Source organism: Meriones unguiculatus, chromosome 14 (genome assembly GCF_030254825.1).
Source record: "Meriones unguiculatus strain TT.TT164.6M chromosome 14, Bangor_MerUng_6.1, whole genome shotgun sequence".
Taxonomy (NCBI): Eukaryota; Metazoa; Chordata; class Mammalia; order Rodentia; family Muridae; genus Meriones; species Meriones unguiculatus.
The window spans coordinates 27,548,469-27,567,814 of NC_083361.1; the positions used below are offsets into that span (position 1 = coordinate 27,548,469).

The 19,346-nt window shown below is 48.2% G+C and overlaps 1 protein-coding gene across 1 annotated transcript in view; it reads right to left on the reverse strand.

The window, feature by feature from the left end:
* Positions 1–19,346, reverse strand: part of Mical2 (microtubule associated monooxygenase, calponin and LIM domain containing 2) — a 179,683-nt gene that overhangs the window by 20,216 nt on the left and 140,121 nt on the right. The window contains exons 28-31 of the mRNA XM_060367025.1: positions 14,689–14,763; positions 10,460–10,611; positions 8,548–9,820; positions 689–789 (exon numbers count right to left, since the gene is read on the reverse strand). Of these exons, the coding sequence (XP_060223008.1) occupies positions 689–789; positions 8,548–9,820; positions 10,460–10,611; positions 14,689–14,763 (1,601 nt within the window). The remainder of the gene's footprint in view (positions 1–688; positions 790–8,547; positions 9,821–10,459; positions 10,612–14,688; positions 14,764–19,346) is intronic.

The window sequence follows — 19,346 nt, forward strand, 5'->3', positions numbered from 1 at the left end:
AGTGCTCTATCCCTGGGCACGAGCTCCAGGCTCACGCTTCAAGAAAACAGCGCTGGGCTTCCGTGGCGAACGTTTGTCTCTGTGTATTAGACATTCAGGCACATCTACAGGCGTGTGACACTGTTTTCTCTGCACTGGTATGGGAGATTTGGAACATGCTCTCCAGACATATTAACATCCACTCAGCAAAGGGGATGGCTGCCTTCCCGGTGGTGTGCAGGCTGCTCCTTCCACGGGAGGCGCCTTGGTGCGTCCGTGTCTCGGTGCAACTGCATGGTTCATTTCATAGCTCTGATTAGAATAAACATAATGTTTTCCATGCAATCTGCCTCTAGTGCTTCTTAAATGAAGTTGTGCTTCCCTTTGGGGAAATACACATCTGCTTGTTGAAATTTCTCAATGGTGTGCTTATTGGACCACATACTAAACCCACTTTAAGCATTGTACTCGCCAAGTTGTTTCAAGTCAATATGTCTTCTTTTTTTTCCAGCCTCCATTTGACACTTTTTGTTTTTTAAGAAGGCAAATCTTGGGGGGTTCCAGATAAAAAGAAGGGTGGCTGTCAGATGCAATGTGGACAGATCCTCATGAAGACCCCGGCAGCTGGAGCCCACATTGGTTCTGAAACCTCGATGGGGCATGAGTCCCAGCCAGCTAAGGCACTGTTTGGTGTTGCAAGTGATATTACCTTTAACCCCGAGGACAGCTGGGAGTCCAAGTCTTCCTCTGCGGAGGACGAGGTGGTGGAAGAGGGAGAGGAGGTGGCCTCTGTCACTTGAGCTCCAGGGCCTGAAACAAGAACCAGAGAACTCACCAAACTGCGGGCTTCTTCGCCTGCTTCATGCCTCACAGCTGCCTCTCTCTCCTCGCTCACCCCGTCTGCTTCCTCCTGCCCACCCCTCACTGCACCTGCCAGGAGCTTGGGAAAGCAGTACTTCAGGGCCACTGAAAAGTTGGCCCTCCATGTTAATTACATTTCTGGATTCCTGCCAAGAGCTCTGCAGCTCTCTTCTCACATTCAAAACAAAACAAAACAAAACAAGGTATTATGCAGAAATCAAGGAAGTCCTTAAACACCCTTTACAGTGCGGGATCCTTGCTTACAAGGCTTTTGGATCAGAAACCCATTGTGAAAATGCGTATCTGGAGTCACCTAAGTTACCTAGATTCCCCAGTAAGGTTTCTTCTACAGAGTAATTGAATGCAAAAAAAGAAAAAAAAAAAAGTCAGCGCCAGCTCTTAAACAAATCGCCCTTCTGCGGCTCGCAGCATCTGGCACCCATTTTTACTACACGACATCTGCTCAGTGTAAAAGAGCTGGCGTCAGAATGTCTGGTCATAGAAAAAAAAATCCCAAATGTAATCAGAAGCAAAAGGACTCTAAGCCTAAGGATTTTATCACATAGCCTCATGCAACATAAATATTTCATTAATTATGGCTAAACAAATGCCACTTTTATTTTCCCAACTTGCAGATATTATCACATCATGGAAGGGATGATTCAAATGCCAGGAAAAAAGCAGTTTAAGATAGGGACGGCCCAACAAAGCAGGGCCCGTGGGGAAGCTGAAGCTGAGGGGCTATGCCAAACTCCAAACATGAGCTGGAAGACCGCAATGCGCCCGTGTTGACCAAACACCTTTTTGTGGTCTGGTGTGCTGGGGCTTCCCAGTGCCACAGGAGACTTTCATTTTCCCCAGCAAGAACACAGGCCCCTGCACACACACCTGATGGAGCCTGTTCCAATACCAGCATTAACCCGTTTGGTCACTGCACATCAGAAGCAGCTAGAATTTAGAGATGGGACGGAGACTCCACAGTGGCAGCTCGTGTCTGCACAGAACTATGGAGTGGGTGGGGAAAAAGGAGGGAAGTAATTCCAAGTCAGCTAACATCCTCTCCTATAATTTTCAACTATTCACCCCAGTGGGAGCAGCCAAGTGTTACAAAATAAGGGTAATTTTAACCTCCAGTAACACATTTACATACTCTGTTATTCAGAGCAAAATAATACAAAACATGCATGTAACAACCCAGCCTCTCAGGGGAGGGAGCTTGATGTTTTCTGCTTTAATTTGCCAGATGGGAAAGCTCAGGTAAAGATAGAATCAGAGCGTGGCTTCATTGCAGGGGGGAGGATGGGTTCTCTCTGGGCAGGGATTGCATCCTGCTTCCAGCCACTAAATTACCACTGAGCGTTCATGGAGTGGAAGAGTTTAAGGAACCAACTTTCCGCCTTGGAGTTCCACTGCCACTATTCCTACGTGTTGTGGAAGGGCAGAGACAGTTACTCAAAGCCCCAATGGTAGTGGTGTATGGGAGGTAGCTATTGGTAATGTTTAGAATGCTCTAGTCACGACTTTTCTCATTGCTGCGACCAGCATCTGATACAGAGCAAGGCAAGGGCTCCAGGCACAGCCCAGCTCCTGCAGCTCATGTTTAGCAGGAGACACTGCGTCAGACCCCCAGCACTGCCTTTGGGAGAGGGGGGCAGGAGAGGCACAAGTTCAAGGTCATCTTTGGCTACCTAGGAGGTTTGAGGTCAGCCCGAGCTGAGACGGTCTCAAAAAGAAGCAATCTGAGGGAAGGAGGGCTTCTTCAAGTTGAGGATGTAGTCCATCACGGCAGGGAAAGCAGGGGTGTTGGTGGGGGGCTGCTTGCTCGACTGTGAGCAGAGAGAGATGAAAGCTGCCGCGGTTTCCTCTTCAGCCCCCTTTTATTCCGTCCACCAGTCCAGCCCATTTGGCAGCGCTGAATGCCTTCAGGCTAGGTCCTCACTCCTCAGCTAACCCTCTCTAGAAACACCCTTGCAGACGACCCAAATGTGTGCCTCTCGGTGGCTCTGCACCCACTCAAGCTGGCAACGAATACATAGCATTGCTATTGTCTTCAGCATCTTCATTGTTAGCATCGACTCAATTGATGACACTTTAATGCTGCTAAAACTGCCCAACAGACCTTTACTTACGGGAGAAATATAAATGTAAAGTTGGAAATTTTTCTAGTTTCAAAAAAAGTAAGTAAGCTCGGTGTGGTGGAATGTACCTGTAATCCTAGCACTTGGGAGGCAGAGGCAGGAGGATCTCCATGAATTCAAGGCCAGCCTGGTCTACAAAGCAAGTCCAGGACAGCCAAGGCTACACAGAGAAAGTCTGTCTCAAAACACTTGAAAAAAAAAAAAGGAAAAGAAGTCAAAAAAGTTAATATTTCTGTAGAATTTCATTTGGAAATGGGGCAGCAGCGGGTACGAGTGAAATGGCGTCTAAGCATAATTTATCTCCTCAGCCTCAGGTAAGAAGGCGTTTCAAGCTGGGCATGGTGGCACACCCCTTATTAATCCCAGCACTCAGGGAGGCAGAGGCAAGTGGATCTCTGTGAGTTCAAGGCCAGCCTGGTCTACAAAGTGAGGCCAGGACAGCCAAGGCTACAGAGAGACACCCTGTCTTGGAAAAAAAAATAAAATAAAAGGGCAGTTCACAGTTTAATGCCATTGAATCTCCTCTAGTCCTTGGCATACCAACCATTCTGCAGTTTTTTCATTTGCAGTCTTTAACAAGTTTGCAGCATTGCTGCTCTACAGCTCTCTTAGAGGGACCAAAGATTTTGGAGTTGACTTTCCCACCAGAGAGCAGTAGAATCCAGGACAAAATATACGAAGCACCTTTCCCCAGATATTAGCAGGCAGTACAGAAGCATGTAAAAGATGAGAGCAGAAACCCACATAGGAAACACTACAGCCACAGATGCTTTCTGCCCTGAGGTACTTTCCTGACCACAGCGTGGGCAGGAAGACCCCAAACAGAGCCTAGTGGGTTCACTGAGTTGAATGGCAGTTTGGTGTTTGGTCTGGCAGTGTGTAGGATAGAGCCCTGGAGGGGAGGGAATCCTGGGGAAAAAGAACTTTAGAGACTAGCATGGAAGCCCCTCACATTTACTGCTTAACAGGAATCCGAAGATGCGTAAAAAGAAACGACCTGGTGGGAAGAGAAGTTGCAGGTGCAACCGTCTCGAGACCAGTGGGTCTCAACCTTCCTAATGCTGCGACCCTTTAATACACTTCCTCACGCTGTGGTGACCCCAACCATAAAATTCTTTTCATTGCTACTGCCCAACTGTAATTTTGCTAGTGTGAAGGATCGTAATGTAAGTATTTTTTTGGAGATAAGAGGTTTGCCAGAGGGGTTGTGACCCACAAGTTGGGAATCTCTGCTCTAAAGCTTTCACAGTGTGTGTGTGGGGGGGTATGTGGGTGTGTGGGTCTGTGGGTGCTCAGTCAGAGTAGCCAGACACTTGGGACCTTAGCAGAGAGCACAGGGAACTTTTACTTTTTAACAGGGATAGATCAGTGCTACAGTAACTCTTACTATAGTCACGCCCAACAAGTGTGAAGACAAGCCTTAGGCAGAGCAGAGCGATCTCAGTGTTAGTCTACTGCTTGGTAAACAGTTATTCTCCACTTAACACTCAAAAATTAAACCCAAACATTTTCAACACAATATTCATAAGGTCTGTCAGTTGGTGAACAGTGACCAGGTACACACTCACACACACACACACACACACTCTCTCTCTCTCTCTCTCTAAGGTTAGTCTGATAAGCAAGAGAAAAATCCTTTAATAAAAACAGACTGAGAAATGACTGAAATAGCGAAATCGACAAATATTTAAATATTTACAGCGAAATCGATAGGCAAGTATTTAAAATTACTATAAAAGTGCTCAAGAAGTTAAAAAGTATGCTACCAGGGGGCTGGAGAGATGGCTTAGCGGTTAAGGGCACCTGCTGTTCTTCCCAAGGACCCTGGTTCAAATTCCAGCACTCATATGGCAGCTCACGACTGTCTCTAACTCCAGTCCCAGAGGATCTGACACCCTCTTTGGGTATGAATTCACCTGGTCTACATGCATACATGCAAGCCAAACACCCACACACGTAAAATAAAATTAAAATCTCAAAAAGAGGTGACCCTGTCTTAAACACAGTAGAAGATAAGGACCCACAATGTTGTGTTTTTGCTCTCCACTTGTGTGCCGTGGCACTCACAGGCCTACATTTACACACACACTCCTACATACCACACATAAACATGCACTTCCCTCCCCTACAGAGAGACAGAGAGAGATAGTAAAAAGGAAAATATTATATATATATATATATATGACCCCAAAAGTTACAGAACTGAAACAACAGAAAAACAGTGAAAAGACTCTGGTTGGAAGTGTTAGTTCTCCTCTCTTAGTGACTGATAAAATAATCAAACCAGTGTAAGAATTCCTGCTAAGCCGGATGCGGTGGCGCACGCCTGTGGTCCCAGCACTCTGAGGCAGAGGCAGGTGGGTCTCTGTGAGTTTGAGGCCAGCCTGGTCTACAAAGCAAGTCCAAGGCAGCCAAAGTTACACAGAGAGACCCTGTCTTGAAATATAAATAAATAAATAAATAAATAAATAAGAAAAATAAAGAATTCCTACCACAGGCATCACTGAATAACTGAAACAGCGCGCCTTGCACTATCGATACTTCGCTCCACAACAAAATCTCACAGAACAAAAACAACCTCCCCATTCCATCGTGTATAGATAGTTTATTTATTTGTTTTCTGTGTTTTTTTAAGTGTGTGTGTGTGCGTGTGCGTGTGTGTGCGTGTGCGTGTGTGTTCATTCCACCCCGCAACGGTTTGGCTTGGTTCTGTGACAGGCTCTCGGTGTGGCCCATGCTGAACTCAGACTCTCAGTTCTCCAGGCCAAGTGTGAGGACTGCAGATGAGACCACCACACTCGGGTCTTGCCATTGGCTGGTGGCCACCAAGTCCGACTCTGTATGTTGGGTGTTCGGAATGGTGAGGCAGTGTGCTTGGGTGTGCATGGCCTGGAGGCCTATTGCGTGTTGAATTTGGTTGTCTCGGGTGTGTGAGGAGGTGTGACACACCTAGATCTGTGGCAGCTCCCGTTCCTGTGTCTGTTGGACCTTCACACCAAGTCCCCCCTGCACCAACTACTAATCCCTTTAGCAGGACAGAGGGCCCCTCCTGTTTGTTCCGTCCTCACTGGCCAGCATGTGTGGTTTTCTCGGTGGTCCTGATGACAGCCCTCTGACCAGCGTGAGATGGGATCTTAGTTTTGATCTGCGTTTCCTTGATGGCTAAATAGGTTAAACATTTTCCCGAATTTATTGGACATTTATTCTTCTTCTGTTCAGTTCATTTGCCCATTTGTTGATTAGATTTTTTTTTTTCAATGCAGTTTATTCAGGAACCTTGAACAATCATCTGACCCTGGGGAAAGCCAACCCACAGCTTAAATAGCCTCTGGGTAGCCAACCCCAGCGTGCCTCGTGGGCAATGCAGATAGGTCCACATACGTGGATAGATTATTTTTTGTCTGGGTGTTTGCTTTTTGAGTTCTTCATGATTCTGCTTATGAGTCTCCAAACAGGTGAATAGTTAGCAAAGATTTTCTCCAGTTTTTTTTTCTTCTTTTTTTAGTCTTTTTCCTCTGTTAACACTTTTTTGTTTTTGTTTTTTAAAGCTGTGCAGAAGCTTTCCAATCAGGTGGATAAGTTCATGTTTATGACAAGAGATTTATGACAGGTTTTCAGCTTATTTTTCTTTGTTGTCTTTTTTTTTTTTCTTTCCCTTAGATAAAGTCTCACTACATAGCCCAGGCTGGCCTCAAACTCATACTCTTTTTTGCTTCAGACATATGAGCATTGAGATTACGGGCATGAACTGCCACGCGCAGCTACATGCCCTCTAGTTTTAAGGCAGATAAACGTATTATCTATTGACTGTCTGTTACATGGGGCTGGAGAGATGCCCAGTCAAGAGCCCTTGCTGCTCTTGCAGAGGATCCGGGTTTGACTCCCAGCACCCACACAATGATTCACAACCATCTGTAGCTCCAGTCCCAAGGGACCAGACAACCTCTTCTGGCCTCTCTTGGCACAAGGTATGCACGTGGCAAAACAGACATACATGTAGGTAAAGCATGCATAAAATAAAAATGTATCAATTTTTAAAATTATATATATATATGAAATTTAATGGTGGGTGATTTTATAAGAATCCTTAGATCTCAAGTTACCTATGCTTATTCCAAACTCAGCTGCAAATAAGTCCTCTTGTTAATTCATGCAGGTGTTTGATTAGTGTGCAAAGAAGACAAATAAGTAATTGCTTGAAAGCGGATTTTCCCCTAAGAGTTAAAAAAAAATTAAAAGGTAAAAGTATAAAGAAAAACAGAACTTTTGAAAACTGAAAATAACAGGATGACAATTTGTTTGAAGCAACAAGAGAAATTCAGACAAGAGAAATCATTGTCTGGGCAGAGAGCTCAGTGGTGAGAACGCTCGCTGCTTGCTATGCACATGTGAGGCCCCCCACGTGAACAGCCGTGCGGGGCTGCGCCCACTTTTGCAGTCCTGGATTGTAGGGCAGTGGACAGGAGAATCGTAGCGGCTTGCTGGTTACCAGCCTAGTTCCCGGCTCAGCGAGAGACCCTGCCTCAGGGGAACAAAAAGCCAGGGAGTAATTGACCAGGGCACCCAGCAACCTCTTCTGGACTAGAGTGTACAAGCACACCACACACACACACACACACACACACACACACACACACACGCAAAGAGAAGTCACATTTGTGTTTAAACCATCCTTAAAGAAACACACTAATTTTGCTAAGGTGCAGAAACAATAAATGCTCTGCTTTGTGTTAGGTATTTCCGTACTGTTTGATTACTCTGTCTCTTCAATATATTAGTTAAATAATTAACAACAACCAGATTGAAATGTACAAAGTCTCTATTTTCATCAGTAATCAAACATACAGAAAAATGCTAAGTAATTCAAAAGAAACAAAAAGGTACATGTGTAAAAATATCCAACCAGCACCATCCATATGGTATAAATACATTCACCTACAAATATATTTGTACATATGTAAATATATATTACATATATACTTATAAGCTAAATAATCAAATAATGGTTCGTTAAATGACAACACTGTCATAAGATGACACACTCTTTTAGATCACATTTATATCGAATCTGTGATAATCTGGATAACACCTAGATTATAACGTTGATTTTTTTAGAATATACAATTGTATGTACATCTTGGTAAAAAAGTTCACATAGTCACACAGAAGGAAACTGGTAGGATTATTGTTAATGGTATCTCTTTGTATAACTTAATTTCATTTTTTTTCAGATTTCTCTTAGAACATTTTCAAGTTTTCTCCAATTTTTTTTTCCAGTTCCATTCATTTTTTTGTGTATTGGGGAAGGGGGACACACATGGGATGGTCAGAGGACAGCTCTGGGGAGGTCGGTTGGTTCTCCCTTTCTACCGTGTGGGTCTTAGTGATGGAACTCAGGTCTTCAGGCTTGGCAATAAGAGCCTTTGAGACCAGTGGAGCCATTTCGCTGGTCCCAAGCTTCCCCACTTTTGTCAGAATGAATTGGAAGAGTGAAGCAAAGTGCCTGTGTGCCTGCTAATCCACTGACTGCCCCACACGAACCCGTCTACCCTCTAGGAAAGACACTTACGTGCATCTGGCCCTGTGGAAGAAGAAAGAGACACTTGCCCCATGGAGGTGCTGCCAAAAGGCTGTACCAGCCTCTCCAAGGACGGGACTTTGTTCCCCGGTGGCCCCACGGGGCTGTTAAAGAAGTGTCCAATGTCCTTTCTTTGTTTGCATTCCTGGAGAAAACTCTCAAAGGATTTATCTTTGAAGCCATGGGAAGAATTACTCGAGGGTCTTTCATTTGGAAGGTACTTGGCATCCCGCAAACTCACTTTCTCCAGGAGGGTAGGGACATCTTCAGTCTTGCTGCCTGAGGGTGGGGATGTTGCAAAGGACATCTTGGAGTGTCGACTGGGCAAGCTCCGGGTGCGGAGGAGGGGGTCAGGAGGGCTCAAGTCCGAGGCCTGGGCAGCCTTAGATGTTGGGGAAGCCAGAGAGAAGAAGGCAGAAGCCTTCTTGGCCATGTATCTCTTTGGAGACTGCTGGTCCCCATCTTTATTAGAACCGGGTTTCCTGAGGCTAAAGGAACGAGTGAAGGCATGCGGCTGGCCTTGAGGCAAGGTTTTTGACTCTGGTTTGGAGCAGGTCTTCTTCCCACTTTCAGAATTGCGGTTCAGAGACCTTCGGAGGGCATTTGCTATGAGCTTCAGGGGGGACTTGGGCGGAGGCACTTCTTTCTCCTGTGGAGACTTGACCGCTGGGGTTCGAACCTCCCCCACAGTCCTCGCCTGGGGTAGCAGTTTCTCTTTCCCGGCCTGGGAGAGGGTGGAGGAGCAGACTGCAGCTTTCAGGCTCTGGCCTCTGTGATTTGCAGCACTTTCCTGGGGGAGCTGCTCCCCAGCCTTGTGCACAGGGGTGGGGTGATTCCAGTCTAGCAGCATGGTCTTCTGCTCCTGAGTGAGGACTAATTTCTTCAAGCCCAGCTTCCTTTCTTTGGACGGCTCTGGGCCACATGTCTGTTCCCTCCGGGGTCCCTCCCTCACCTCTCCTGGGTTTTGATGGGACACACACTGGTCCTTCCCTGTAATGGGATGGGAATCTCTGTGCATGCTTTTGGTGCTCCCAGGAGCCTGTGACTCCTGGCATCCCTTCGAGGCCGTGTCCCCAGAGCTTCTGAGGCCTTCTCCACCAGGGCTCAGCAGACCATATTCCGTGTTCTCCAGCATGGGGCCGTGAGGGAGATAGAAAGGGATTTGCTTCGAAATCCCTTGAGCCCTGGCACGTCTGAGGTAGATTGGAGTGGGGCTGAAATCACCTCTGGAGACCATTGGGGAGTGAAAGTTGTAAGCTGGCACCTGTGGGGGATGGGCAGAAATACCAGTTACTTACAGCTCCTCGTGTTTATGTCTAGGGGCAGGTGAGTGTCAATGGACACATCACTTTCTTCCTTTCTCCCGCTCTTAGGTACTCAAAGTCAGAAGGAAGTTTCAGAAAGGTCACTCTTCCTTGCAAGGGGCTGTTTGGAACCTGCTGGCATCTACCCGAAGTCCTTATCAAAAGACCATCTGAGGCTCTAAAACAGTGGTTCTCAATCTGTGGGTCATGACCCCTCGGGAGGCAGACAGGTGCATTGCCCGAGGCCATCAGAAAATGCAGATATTGCTGGTTGTGGTGGCACATACCTTTAATCCCAGCATTCGGGAAAGCAGGGGCAGGCAGATCGCTGCCAGCCTGGCATACAAAGTGAGTCCAGGACAGCCAAAGTTACACAAAGAAAAAACAAACAAACAAACACAGATATTTAACATTGTGACTCCTAACAGTAGCAAAATTGCAGTTATGAAGTAGTGACAAAATAATTTTAGGGTTGGGAGTCAACATGAGGAACAAGAGTCGCAGCCTTGGGAAGGTTGAGGACCGCTGATTTAGTGAGGTGCATGGACAGTTGGCTCCGGCTTTCCCATTTCTTGGGCAGGGCCCTGGAGGGCACGTACCTGAGCAGGCAAGGAATTATCTGTAGTGAGCCCAGGTACACTGGCTGAAGAAAATGAAGATGTCGGTGAAGATGAGGAAGACAAAGATGGAGGAGGAGGAGGAGGAGGCTCTTTTGGAGATGAAGGGGTTCTTCGGTTCATGGATGTTGACTCTATCAAGGAAAAATATATTCTGTTGTTGCCTTGTTTTTTAACATAAGAGGAGATTGAGGGTGGACCCTCAGTTTTAGGAGGGAGGATGATGGGGACGGATTCAGAGTTCCTAGTGCCCATAGCTTGGGACTTGGCAGCAGGGCCCTAAGAGGAGAAGTCCTGCAAGTTACCACTTGAGACTTCTGTAAGATTGTTCCCCAGGAGATGAGGACACAACCCACAGAGTGCTTCTTGGAGACAGACATTTCCTGCTAATGCTTCCTCCCTGAAGCCATGGCAGGCAGGTGCTGGGACTGTACTAAGTCTCTCCATAATAAACCATCCAAGGCTCCTTTCCACAAGACATCAGACCATTAGCTGTGGGCGAGGACAGGCTAGATGCTTGGTCCTAATGAAATGGGCTCTTCCTCTCACATGTGTGGTCCTGGGGCATGGGGCGGGGGGCTCTCAGACAAGGTGGTTAGCTTGAGATTTTATGAGAACCCAAGGGAGGGAGGTTACTGTTTGAATCACACAGAATTAATGGGTCCTTGCCAAATTTCTGTGGCTCAGGGAACAGGCAGAAAGTGCTCTATCTGTTCAGAGATGTGCGAGAAAGGAGCGAGGCTGCCTTCTGGAGGGGGGGGGCGGGGGGAGGGCGCCCGGTTCTGACCTGTGGGCAGCTGAAGTCACCTTGTCCTGCAGGAGCAGGATTCTGACAGTGCAGCCCGGGAAGTGATTCAGGCTGACACCCCCTGTCCCTCTTCTCCTCCAACTTGGTAGCCTTAAGTCTGTAACATCAGGTATTTCATCTCCAGAATGGAGCATTTCAGATAACTTGTACTCAGGTAGATTCAGAAAAAAAGTACACAGTCTGTCATGGGCATATTCTGTGCTTCATTCTCAGTCCATCCCAAGCCATTGTGGCCCACAACAGCATTCCTCAGGCACATCCCAGACCGATGTCTCACCAACTCATTCTCTTATAGCTACCCCAACTCCCTGCTGTGAAGGCCCATTCAGATTTCCCATCCTGTGTTCAACCAACAGGTTCTAGCTCATTTCTTAGTTCAACACAATTCCCAGGCCTCAGTTTCCCCAAAGCTCTAGGTGATAGGCAGCTGCTCAGGTACTCGAACTGTGATTTTGTTACTCTGAACAAACTCAAGGAACATAATGACAGAGTGGAGGATCTCTGGAAACACAAGCCGGAGAGAAAAGCCCAGCCTCAGTTAGCTCCACCCAAGAAGCGTCCACACCTTTTTCAGGGGGATGTTGGTGGCCTTCCAGTCTGCTTCTTGTTCCCCTCACCCAAAGGCTAACATGTTAGGCAGTGCATACCAGATGTGGGCTCTGAAAAGATGGCTGCTGGACACACGTGCTCTGTGAGTTCCCACAAGGTACTCCACCTCCGCCTTAGGATGTTTGTAAGGGAAAAGGTAACAGGGGGAACACAGCTGCTGTGAAGGTGGGCAACAGGGAGAACCCGGGAGAAAGTCATCAGCTGCCGGGAGCTGATGCAGGGCAGGGCTGGCCTCCAGCCCATCGCCCGCACCCCATCTCAGCCCACAACATAATGGTTCGAGCCTAAAAAGGCAAAACTTGTGAGTCAGTCCATTGTCTTGCTTCCTGCCCCCAGTTACTAAATTCCTGCCAAATTCCTCCTCCCCCTCTTCCTCGCCCCCTCACTCTCCTCTCTCTGCCATCCGCTGAATCAGGCTCCTTAAGTAGCCTCAAAAGTGCCCCCAGCTTCACAGACTATCCCTTTGTTCCTCTGAGGAGTCACAGGGGACCTTGCGACACAGGGCCAGAGACACCTTGAGACTCAAGCTAGACAGAAAAGGCTTGAGATCCACAAGATGGTGACCCGGAAGCCATTCTCCTCTCCTCTCTCTCCTCCCAGGCCCCGCCCATGCTGTGGGGTCTCTGGCCACAAGGTCCTTACACATTAACTTAAAGCCAGAACTTGTGGAGGGCTTGAGACAGAGACATGGAGGTCCAGTCTCTCCCTTGTCTTTGTCCTTGGGCCAAGTCATTGCCCAAGGGCCAGACACGACTCCAGGAGGCGAAAGAAAGGCCAGTGAGGAGTGGAGAGATGGGAAGCCTCTCCTGTGAGACTGGGCCTGTCTTCAAGCTTCTCTAAAAGATAGTGAAGGAGACCCCCAGAACTCCAGTCTGTTCACATTTACAATGGACACAGGCAAGTTATCCCATGCCCTTATCTTAAAACCTACACACCACCATGTAGGCAAATGCTGGCTTAGCATGAATCACATCCATTTCCCTCCTCTTGCACACAAATGGTATCCAGCAAAGATACCGCCAGACCCTTGATCTTTTTCATGGGGAGCGGGACACCACTGCAGCCAGGGTTTCTTGAGCTTACAAGCTCATTCTTTGTCTACTTCAGTCCTCCTTTCCCACGCCTGATGGGGAACTGTGGAATGTCCCAGCCAGGCTCCGTGGTCCTCTGTCCGGCAGAGGATCTTAGTGCTGTGGGCTCTCAGGTCCTTTTATGTCAAAGGGGCTGAAAAGCAGGCATGGGACAGGATTACAGCCTGTGTCCCCTGGAGCAATTCCTTGTGCTACCTCCTCTTGGCCTTTTTGCAATGGTGGCCTTTTCCCCTGGTGGTGCAGGTCACTGCAAGCATGCTCTGCTTGGAGAGGCTGCCTCTGTTCTATAACCTATTGCTGACAAACCTTATTCTGGAGCACACAGGGATTCATAACTTTTGGAGTTGTCATGATGACTTGGAGTCCAGGCGTCACTGCTTTCTAGCCAAGAAGGACTTCTCAAAGTCTTGGAGTGCCCTCTAGGGGCTGCAGCTTGCAAACTTGAGCTAGTATGCTGTTTTGCTGTGCCAACCAGCCTTCAAACCCCCTCCCCCCCAACCCTCTTCTTCCATCCCTTCCTCCTCTCACACATACACAAGTACTCCTTTGGCCTTGACCCTGCTAGGTCATAGAAATGACAAGCTCAAGCCCTGTCCGCACCCAGCGTTACTGCGTATGTAAGACCCACCTAAATTCATTAATAACTGGACACTGAAGCCTCCAGGTCTGTCCCCAGACCTCACCTGGTGAGTAGCAGAACTCTGTCTTATTTTTCTAGAACCCCTGTCCCTGCTGTTTGCCACTCTCCTATCTCACCCCACGCTGGGAGCTTGCTGAGCACAGACTGAGCCCCCTGATGCTGGTGATACTCAGGACCGTTGGGATGGCCCGGCAGCCAGGAGGACTGTCCTGAGAGCGGGATCCTGGTGCTCCTCAAGCGCTAGGCCCCGGATGAGAGCACCCTGGAAAACCTTAGTTCCCTCCGCCCTGTCACATTTGCCACCCTGGGAAGCTCAGATGATTCCAGCATCGTCTTAGCTTGTTCCCAGGTGTGCAGCCCTGGCCTAGCTCCGAAGCTCGCCTTGTCCTAGGGAGACACAGTGAGAGGTGGTGAGTCTGGGGGTTGGCGGCAAATGACTCACTGGCTGGGAATCACGCTGACTCAGAAAGAGCTCCTGCCCAAGGCCGTGCTGGGTCAGCCTGGGGTAGAATGAGGCTGGAGGTGGAATGTGGGCATGGGAGGGGGCGGGCTGAAGGGGCGAGGGGCTCAAAGCAGAGGGAACCTCAGCTTCTCCCTCAAGCGTTCTGGAAGAATTTATGTTTGCTGTGTGACGGTGTGTGCCTGGTCACTGTACCTCTTGTGGGAGCTCTGAAATTCACCCAGGATCTGCTTAGAAGAAACAAACTGTTTGTGTGTTTGTGTGTTTACACTCACATTCTAGTGCAAGCTGCCACCTTCATTCCTTGGTCACAATGAATGGATCCAAAAGGGGGATCTAGCCCAGTTTCTGGGACAGAACAAGCATTCCTCTTTCTCATTTCAGGCTTAGAGTTCATGACTGCTTGGGCTCTGGTTGGCTGAAGGCTGGGACTTCAGAGGAGGGGGAGAGGGATGGGAGGGGGTTCCCAGATCCCTTGGCAATGTTTCTAGTCAGCAGTGGAAATCAAGCCTTGCCCTGGTATCCCAGGCTATGGCAGAGAGACACCATGTAAGGAATGAGAGCAATTGCCCCCACGCACCCGTCCCCCTGCTCATGACTCACTGGACTGGAATTCTCCTCTCCAGCTCTGGTATTTGCTTGGAGCTGGAGTCTGGAGGCTGTGGGTCCGGTGCAGAGCTGTGGTGAAAAACAGAAAGGGGCAGGAAGATGGCAGGGAGTCAGGAGTCTGTTAATTGGCGCAGGGGAGGAATTTGTCTCCTATGGCTTGCTCACCAAAAGTTAGCAGGCAAACCGCTTAGGATGGACTGAGACACTTCCGCTTATCACAGTGAACTTCTTTGACCCCCATCCTACTTTTCACTCACTCGCTCACTCAGTCAGTCACTCATTCATTCATTCATTCTTCATCAAATAGTTATACAGGAGGCTAGGGGGATGGTTTAGCAGATAATCTGAGTTTGATCCCTGAAACCCAAATAAAAAGCTGGGAGTGGGAAAAGGTGGTCCTAGGACCCCAAGGAAGACCGCTTCAAAGGTTTGTCCAGTGCTAAATGGTCAGCCATGAAAACATGCAAGTAACATTATATGAACACAACAGGTTATATTTAGGAATATATGTGTATATGCAAACACATATATGCATATAATAACAATTAAAAAAAAAGAGGCCATGAATTAGGAGAAAAGCAAGGAGGGGTATATAGGAGGGCCTGGAGGGAGGAAAGGGAAAGGAAAACGGTGGTAGATGGGAGAATCAGCGGGACACTGACAGCCTGCCTGATCTGGAGTGCACTGTACAGAAGCAACGCCTGAGACCCTGGCTCAAGAGGGCAGAAGGTGAGAACTGACTCCTGAAAGCTGGGTTCCCGTGGAAGCACGTCTGCAGCACTCTGTGTGCCTCCCCTCTGCCTGGCTAGGCCTTGAGCAGAGAGGCCCTGGCCGTTCCGACCCTGAGAAGAGGTGTGGGATCCAAATGCATCCTGTTCCCCTGCTAGGCTCTAATGCTCAGGCCCCCGTGCTGCCATCATAGTCAAAGCAAGGAGGTGCACGGGCACACATCTGAGGGGCAGAAGGTAGCATGGGGAGGTACAGGGAAGAAGATACGTGTGTGTGTGCGCGTATGTCTGTCTGTCTGTCTGTCTGTCTGTCTGTCTGTCTGTCTGTCTATGTGTGGGAATGGACAGGGAAGGTTTGAACACAGAACCCTCTGAAGCCAAGACATCTCACCTCACCCCCTGCTTTGGTGAGCTGACCTCCAGCTCCGCCATGTCAGCCACTACCTTGGGCTTCCTTTCTCAGGACAGGATCCTCTGGCTCCATCGGGTGCCTGCTTTAAACTTGTGAAACAGTGGACCTGATGGCTCAGGTGAGCTCAGGCACAACTGTACCATGGCAAGGACAATAGTGAGGTCATAAAATAATGGGAGTCCTAGGCCAGAGGCCTGACTCTGTGGATTCTGTGATGGTTTGATTGAGATATAGGCACACGAGCTTAGGTAGTCAAATGCTTGGCCCCCTGTTAGTGATCTTGCTGAAGGAAGTGTGTCATTGAGAATATACAGCCTCACTATACTTTCAGTTCCCTTTCTGCTTTGTGTTCGCCACTGAGGATGTGAGTGCCCGGCTTCTTGCTCTGGCTGCCATGCCTGCCTGCCACGCTGTACTCTCATCCCTCTAGAACCGGAAGCCCGAGCAAACCCTTCCTTCTCTAAGTTGCCCCAGCCATGGTGTTCCCATAAGTCAAGCTTGTCTTAGAGAAAACGAGAAGTCATGATGGAAATGCAGGGAAGGTTTTAAACAGCATCATTACCGGAGCAGAAAACAGGCATGTGAGCCCATCTTTGGAGCACTCTGGATTTAACAGACAAAGATCTGGGTCAAGCAGCAAGAGGTCAAAGCCCAAGTGTGGTCTGGTTAATCAGCGCTCTCCCTGGCTCAGCAGGGTGACCAGAAGCAGTTTTCATACTTGAGAGGACAAGCCACGCCCTTCTGATGAGTGCAACTGGCGGACTGTGTGACCTGCTTGCCAGGTTCTGCGGCTCTGGGATCTAAGGCCTGACTGTTGGTTTAGCACACTGACTGGAAACTTGCTGGCCTCTTTTGGATTTTTTGAATGGAACACTATAAAGGCTAAAAGAAAACCCAGGATTACTGTCTTCTTTATGCCTTCAGCCTTGGAGGGTGGGTGAGATAGGGCAGGTATCACTTGGCTTGACATAGACGCTCCTGAAGTGATTAACATGTCGGGGTCTGGCCCAAAGTTTGGACAAAGACAATTACAAATTTAAGCCTAAAGGCCAGAGGTTTCCCTTGCTCTATATTATCCCATGGGCCCAAGTGAGGAGCAGCATTTTTTTTCTTTTAATTTTGAGATTATAATATAATTACATCATTCCTCCCTTCCCTTTTCTCTCTCTGGACCTTTCCATATACCTCTCCTTGCTCTCTTTCAAATTCATGGCCTCTTGTTTTTTCATTAATTGTTGTTGCAGTCCTATATACATATACATTCCTAAATATAAGCTGCATTGTCTGCATAATGCTACCTGTATGTGTGTTCTCAGGGCTGGCCATTTGGTATTGCACAATCAATTTCTAGGTTCTTCCCAGGGGAAGAGTATTCTTCTTCCTTTCAGCATTCCTTAGCTGACTGTAGTTCTTTGTGAAGGGTTGAGGCCACATTTCTTTCTCCCGTCTACTTTGGTTGCTGATGTCCTCACACAGCTTATGTTTAGACAGTCTTGGTGAGACGTATGGGTACATCATCTGACATGCCTAGGAGATGCGATCTCACAGCAAACTCTCTGCAAGAGAGACAGCCTCTCTCCCTCCCTTCTTCTTTCTATCCAGCCCTCCCTCTCCTTCCTCTTCCTTTGTGTTCAGATGAGGTCTCACTGTGTAGCACTGGCTGGCTTGGATCTTCCTGTGCAGACCAGGATGACCTCAGGGTAGCGGCAACCCTCCTCCCACTGCTTACTGCTGGGGTTACAGGTGCATACATCCACATCTGGCAAAAGAAATTCCTAAGTAGCTTTTACAGCAATGGTTTGCTGAGCAGTGTCAGCCGCCCAGAGCATAGCGGTTCCCTTCTCTCCAGCTCGTGCTCTGCGTATATTGATTAACTTTGTATGTAGGTTTTTGTTTGTTTGTTCTCAATGTGCGTGAGTATCTGCCTGTATGTATGTCTGTGTACCATGTCCATGCCGGGTACCCTCGGAGGTCAAAAGAGTGTGTCATTTTCCATGGATCTGGTGTTACAGGCAGTTGTGAGCCACTATGTAGGTGTTGGGAACCAAAACTGGATCTTCTGCAAGAGTTGCAAGTGCTCTTAACTTCTGGGCTATCTCTCTGGCCCCACTTTGTACCGGTTTTACAGGAGCGTTTTTAGTGTACAATCTATTTTGGGAAAAGGAGTAGAACGCAGGCATTTAGCCAGCCTTTGGTCTGATTTCCTTGTTACACACTAGCAGTGTTCTTCCTGACCTATAGCAGTCACGTGATTGCTCAAAGATGAAGAATACCAACTTGTTTAGGCTGAAACAACCTGGGGACAGATTGCCCTCCTAAATCATATTGGTTTCTGCCCACAAACTCAATGAATTAGATGTACCCGCTTAGCTGCTTGGGCACCTTCTTCATTCAGGTATGCCAGGAAGCTGCCCTGTGGGATGCCCAAAGCACAGGGTTGCTTCCCTGCATCCCTGACGCACGTGGGATTCTGCCAAATGCAGACGCTCGATCTTGTTCCGGGCCCACAGGCCCTGGCTCTCGGGTGGTGGGTGTCTGGGACTTTGCTTTCACACAGATTTATAGGAACCCCTGACCTGGATTTTTCGTGTCCTCAAAGGGCTGCTGTGTTAGAAGCTTGGTCCCTTAGCCTGTAGTGCTGAGGGAGGTGGGGTCAGAGGGTGGGGTCTAATGGCAGGAAATTCAGATGCTGGGCCTGCAACCTTGAAGGAACATGAGAGCCCTGCACCTTTCTGGTTTTCCTTTTACTTCTGAGATGCTCCTAAGTGAGCAGCTTTCTCCACCGTGATACAGTGCCTCACCACAGGCCCAAAGGCAGCTGGGCCAAGAGACCAGGGACCGACACTCTATTGAAACAAGCCAGAGTCTTGTCTGCGTCTAAGTTGTATTATTATTATTATTATTATTTCACAGCAATGGAAAGGTGATCAAGGCACAGATAGTTTAAGGGAGTGTTTTCTGGAGTTTCCTTAATGCAGGGATTTAAGCTGCTTTCCACCCTCATCTCAGGAAGTTTCAGTATTGAGGAACTTGGAGGGTATGGGAGGTTCCTTGGTGTGCCAAGGCAGTCCTGACCATCTCTGGTAAAATGTCCTAACAGAAAAAGGACCATCAAATCCACTACCTCTTTACATTTTACTCATGTATTGTAAAAGGATAAAACTGGAGACAACCAAATGAAAAGGACGCCTAGAGAGATGGAGAGAGAGGGTTTTGTCTCCCCTTGTGGCTGTTGTGGGTAACATCGCTGAGGTCATGGCTGTACAGGCCAGGAGTCTTGAAAACAGTATCTGCTCTCACCCAGGCTCCCTAAATCCTCCGGGAGGCAGTGATGCAGATGAGCATCTCGGCTGGTGACATTCCCCTGAGATGTGCTAGTGGGGTTTGCTCTGCGCTATTTGAGAAAATGATGGGCTTATTTCATCACTTTGACGCATGACACTGCAGACTAACTAAAGGCAGAATCAGGGCTTCAGAGGGCTCAGTCTGTAGCCAGTTGGGCGTATTCCTAT